The sequence below is a fragment of the Agrilus planipennis genome, unplaced genomic scaffold, assembly GCF_000699045.2.
Source record: "Agrilus planipennis isolate EAB-ADULT unplaced genomic scaffold, Apla_2.0 scaffold720, whole genome shotgun sequence".
In the NCBI taxonomy this organism is placed as follows: domain Eukaryota; kingdom Metazoa; phylum Arthropoda; class Insecta; order Coleoptera; family Buprestidae; genus Agrilus; species Agrilus planipennis.
The window spans coordinates 1-5,516 of NW_020439370.1; the positions used below are offsets into that span (position 1 = coordinate 1).

Genomic DNA, 5,516 nt, shown 5'->3' on the forward strand with positions numbered 1-5,516 from the left:
ATAGGAACCTATCAGAACCCAATAGTTTTGGTGGAACAAATTGAAGATGGTAAAGAAATACCAGGGCTTAAAAAATCCTTGGTTAAAATGCTTAAAGATTACAGCTTGCAGGTGGATGTTTTATAATAATTGTAATTTGCAAGAATGATAAATAGTTACTGGGACCTTTTTCTTTCAGGCTTCCGTAGAAGAGAGTTTTAAAAAGATTTTGCTATCTGATTATTTTAATTTACACGAGAAATTGGTAAATTTGCAGCAGAGGGGTATTCCTGTCACAGATGAAGTGTTTTGTGGGGCATGTCATCGAAAAATAATTACTCGAGGTAAAAAGGATTTAGTGTTAATAATATAGGCAAAAACAATAATTGGGTTAATAAGAGTTAAAACGACTAGGAAATGTTAAAAGAAAGTAATAGAATGGGAGATAAAGTTAGGAGGCTTGAAAGGGTGGTAAATGTTGCTAAAGAACGAGGAAATTTTAATTTTGTTTGATTTTTCAGATTTGTCAGGAAATAATAACGTAATAGTTTTTAACTGTAAACATGGTTTCCACGAACTTTGTATACCGGACTCTGTGGACTTTACCAGTTGTACTATTTGCTATCCAACCAAAATGAAATAACAGCTAATTGAAAATGTTTTCATTTTTAATGTAAGTAACACTTCAAATTTGTATCATACATGTTGAAATCTTCACTATAATGGTAATTTTTAGTATTTATTGATTTTCAGATGGATTTTCACCCGTTTCTGTTTCGGTTTGTGGTTCTGGTTCCTGTTTAGGTGCTTCCTGTTCCTCTTTAGGTGCTTCCTGTTCCTCTTTAGGTGCTTCCTGTTGTTGTTGTTCTTCTTCTTCCTTTGATTCAGGAGGTACTTCATCCATTCCTTCTTCTTGTATTTCTGGTTGTTTATTATCCTCGACTTTCTCTTCTTCTTCCTCCTCAAAACATTCGCATATCTCCTCACAAATGCAAGAAGCTGCGGATTCTTCTCAAAAACAAGTTTATGTATTTTTATAACATTTTTACAAATAGATTTATTATTGCTTACCTGGCGTTTCTTCATCGCATAAGCAAACACCTTCGCAAATACACGAGTCTGATAAGCTTATCAGATACTGGATGGCTACAAACAAGAAAAGTTTGTCAAGTGTATTTTATTTTTATTGTCGTTTCGGTACCTTGCACGTGAGCGTCTTTTTCCTCTTCCTCTTCCGGCAACATGCTAATGGTACTTTCTACCGATTCCTCATATCTAACGCTTTCTTCTTCGGATTCTCCAAAGTATTCTTCCCTGGGGATAACAACAGGAGCGTACTGCTTGAAATAATCAACTGTAAAATCGATAACTTCGGTTGGTTTCATGATTAAAATTCTACTCAAGTAATCGCTCAGTATATTTTTGAGCTCTTGGTGATCTTTCAGGTATTGGATAAGCTTCAAATGGCGTTGTTCCTAAAGGATTAATAACGTCAGAACTGTAGGGTATCATGGGGTGCCTTTTTTTGGTACCTTTCTGTCGAGATATCGCGAAAAAAGTTCCATGTCGTTCTCCCAAACGTGTTTCAAATAAATTCTTTCGAGTTTGCCAGGCTTTTGCTTTCTTTTGATTTGGGCGAATGGGTTTACCTGTAAGATGTAGTCACATTCTTCCCATTCCTGTTTGATAATTTGGCCTAAAAGGTCATAGGAGAATAAGCATAGTAAATGCAGGTGTCCGAAAGATAACTCATTCATATTTTTGGGGTATTTAAATGAAACAGCCTACAATTTTCTATTTCATTTATCACCCTGTACATGCCATTTAATGATATAACAGTGATACTGTTATGAGTCAGTCCACATTCTTCTATCAACGTCCGGTATATTTTACAAACGTCAATCTTTTTGTCATTTACTATTCCCACTTCCGGCCCTGTACATTTCTAAAATAAATAAATAAATCAGTTTCAATGAATTGTATTGTAGGTGTGTAGTTCGTACGTAAATATTCCTACACATGGTTCCATTAATGTACATGGAGGACAGTTCAAATTCACCTATATACCGGGTGATTGCGAGGTATCTCATCAGCACGTAGTTTGCACCCTCCGAAACGAAGTTCTTTGTTACACGAAAACTGTAAAATTTCTTCTCTACAGAATCGTCTACAGTACTGTGGGTTTTGACGTAGTATTTTCCCTTTTGTAAAGCTACGAATAACATTTTTTCTTTTACTGTCCCGTCCTTTTCGACCAGAAACCTGTAAAACGTTTCGTCATATTTGTCTCCTTTGTAATGTCTCATGCTGACATTCTTACTCGGTACGTTTCTCTTCTAAAGTGTGAAAATTTTTGTCGACCCATGAAGTGAGAAGGGACCCTGCATTCATATCGTTTACATAAAACTGGGACGACTGGTGAATAAGAAATTTGCACTGAGTTCTTTGCATGCTATTCCCTATTCCCAATTCGTACTCCAGCAGTCTGAGTTGGGACGGTGTCGGTTCGATTTTCACCGATTCTTGACTGGGATCGTCACTCTTCGAATTGGGACACTTTTTACTTCTATGGGACTTATATGTAGAGGCTAGCAACATTTAAGATTATAATATCAAAAATCCTTAAGTTCCTTTTCGAACTATGAAAGTAATTATCTAATTATTCAACATGGCGTAGCAATTTATCCAGTATGGCGGAATTACGGAATGTGTAAATGATTTCTTCGGTTTTTGTTTTTTATGTGTTACCTGATTTATTTTCCTCGCAAGTTTTGCAAGTTTCTGTCCAATTTCCAGTATCTTTGGTGTTCCCCACTTCGTGTTTCCACGTTAAGGCTTCTATGAGTTCTTGTTCGAAAGCGGGGTCCCTCCGAACTAAGGGCCCTCTGCCTTTGGCTTTTTGCACGTCGATACATATACCCCCTACGGGGGTTGGAACGGGGGATTCAGACATATTGGCGAAAGTACTCACGAGTAACGTTTCACGAAATGTCATCTGATCGTACAATTGTTCGTCTGAAAAATTGTTTCTATTTATTAAATTTTTTCTTTTCAGATTATGCTCAAATTAGTTGCCTGCTGTTAATGTACATATAACCAAATGTATTTATATTACTACTTGCGATTAATTAATGTTTAACAACACTACATGACATGGGGCAGAAAGTTTAGAGGTCATTGAATTAAAAAATTGTAAGAGATTCTTTTTATATTTAAACATTTATAATTTGTACCATTGCCAGCTAAAGCATCGCTATACCTAGTTATATTCTATATAAAAGAGTTATTGATCACTATTTATTTTTTAATTTTGCTAGTGTTTTATTACCTCTTTTTACTTTTTAATTAAGTACGTAATATATTTTATTATTGTTACGACATTTACGTTGTTATGTATTTTTTATAATAAATGTGAATTATTTTGAACAAACGTTTATTAAAAACATACTCGGGAATGTACCGAAGAGTATTACTCTCTGTATTACAATACAGATGGCGCTTGTCATTTTTACTTACCAATAAAAAATTCGGGGACAATGTTACTAAAATCGAACAGAAGATATTGATTGTGGGCCCTCATTGCTGCTTCGAAAGCATCAATAAGTTTGGCCCTGTTATCTATCTTCTGCAGAATTTCACTCAGGACGCTTCTGGCCCTTTTTAACCCATACTCTGGATCGAAAATATCCTCCCCCCCAATGACTTGTTGCTGCTCCAAATATTTTAAAATGTCCCCCATTATGCCTTCTTGAGGATTACCTTCCATGTTTGAATTAGATTATTATAATAATTTAATTAGAAAATTTGTCACAATTTGACAAAATTGTCACCCACTTACTGGCGGTAAAAATTTAAATTAAAACCATTATGTGTTATCTATGAACGAGTTTTCGCGTTTTTGTTTTAGTTGTTCTATGATTATTGGCAACATAACCTAGTATTTGGTTTATTGTCATCATCGGTAATTAAACCATTAAAACATTAACAAAGCTTGAAAATAGAGTTAGTGGAACAAGTTGTATGAATTACAAGTAAAATTATACTATAATTTGCCAAAATGGTAAGTAAAATGCAGTCATACTTCTGAAAATACTTGCATAAATGAATGTTTGAGGTTAAGTGTAAAATGACGAAGCGAAACTATTTGCAAAATTATTACAATATTCCTTTATTTTTAGTCTATTTTATCGTATAATGGGTCAGCTATGGTAGCTATGAAAGGGGACAATTGTGTTTCCATTGCTACAGATAAAAGATTTGGTATCCAGGGTCAAACGATTTCTATTGAATTCCCAAAAGTGTTTCAAATGGGACCCCATTTGTATGTTGGTTTACCAGGACTAGCTACTGACACCCAGACTGTTGTAGAAAAGCTAAATTTTCGGTACGTTCCTTATTTCTTACTATTATACAAGAGAAAAACACTTATTGTTTTTAGAAAAAATTTATATGAACTGAAAGAAAACCGGCGAATAAGCCCCAAAGTATTTGCATCTATGGTCTCGAATCTGCTGTATGAGAAGCGTTTTGGTCCATTTTTTGTTGAGCCTGTGATAGCAGGACTAGATCCTATTACTGCAGAACCGTACGTTTGTAATATGGATCTAATTGGATGTATAAATGAGCCTGAAGACTTTGTAGTAGGGGGTACTGCTTCTGCTCAATTATTTGGAATGTGTGAAGCCCTGTGGGAGCCCAAACTCAAACCTGACGATTTGTTTGAAACCACTTCACAAGCGCTTATTAATGCTTTTGATAGAGATGCAATGTCAGGTTGGGGAGCCACAGTATACATTATGTAAGACCAAAATCCATTCGCAAACACCTTTTGTTTTTATTAATTGTCTGTTTTGTTTCAGTGAAAAGGACAAAATTACTGTAAAAGACCTAAAAACTAGAATGGATTAATTCTGGTCTTTTTTATCTTTTTTTAAGCTGGTACATTATATACTTATAAATAATTCAATAAAATGATTATTTGAATTTAATAAATAAATAATACCTTTCTTAGAAATGCATTTGTTATTTTTTCTTTTATTATAGTTAATATAATAATACTTATTGACCAATGAATAAATACTTGTTATTATAATTATCTTATTGTAATAACAATTCTTATCAGCGACGTAGCCAAACTCTGTGTAATCAGACAACACTTATTAATCTTGTAAACTATCCCTTTAATGCAGAAAATAAGACATTCATGGAGGTATACAAGCATTATTAGCAATTATTAAAAAAATTTATTGAACATTTTGGTGGAGGCTTCAGAACATTAAATTAAAGGCTATAATTGAGCTATAATTACGTTTTGTTGAAGTAGATTGATAAGTTTTCAACTTTAAAGTGTATTTTTTTCTTGTAAATACAGTTAGGGATGCTAATTTATATAATTTTGTACAATTAAACTATAATTTATAATATAATATATAGGCAACCCAACATACAGCAAATATTGCAACTTTAAAAATGTAACTGCAAAAAAATTTAGAAAAAGTTTTTTCTTACAAAAATAACTTACGTGAAATTCAATACTA

At 33.6% G+C, this 5,516-nt stretch overlaps 2 protein-coding genes and 1 long non-coding RNA gene across 4 annotated transcripts; 2 read left to right on the top strand and 1 right to left on the bottom strand.

Annotated features, from left to right (window-relative positions):
* The first annotated feature begins 6 nt into the window (after positions 1–6).
* Positions 7–3,275, top strand: LOC108743681. 2 transcript variants are annotated; one of them, XR_001938861.1, is made up of 4 exons: positions 7–111; positions 179–323; positions 501–652; positions 3,035–3,275. It is a non-coding gene; the product is annotated as an uncharacterized LOC108743681 (long non-coding RNA). The 2 variants fall into 2 exon arrangements; XR_001938862.1 differs by lacking the exon at positions 3,035–3,275 and adding an exon at positions 733–1,043.
* LOC108743679 lies at positions 627–3,823 on the bottom strand. Its single transcript, XM_018479260.1, has 9 exons — positions 3,496–3,823; positions 2,728–2,994; positions 2,300–2,567; positions 1,983–2,241; positions 1,801–1,924; positions 1,512–1,675; positions 1,181–1,454; positions 1,051–1,125; positions 627–987 (listed from the first exon to the last, which is right to left on the bottom strand). The coding sequence occupies exons 1-9, from the start codon at positions 3,743–3,745 to the stop codon at positions 719–721; spliced, it is 1,950 nt and encodes a 649-aa protein (XP_018334762.1). The 5' UTR covers positions 3,746–3,823; the 3' UTR covers positions 627–718.
* Positions 3,824–3,911: 88 nt separating this feature from the next.
* On the top strand, positions 3,912–4,950 carry LOC108743680 (proteasome subunit beta type-3). Its single transcript, XM_018479262.2, has 4 exons — positions 3,912–4,039; positions 4,158–4,363; positions 4,418–4,777; positions 4,839–4,950. The coding sequence occupies exons 1-4, from the start codon at positions 4,037–4,039 to the stop codon at positions 4,885–4,887; spliced, it is 618 nt and encodes a 205-aa protein (XP_018334764.1). The 5' UTR covers positions 3,912–4,036; the 3' UTR covers positions 4,888–4,950.
* Positions 4,951–5,516: the final 566 nt, after the last annotated feature.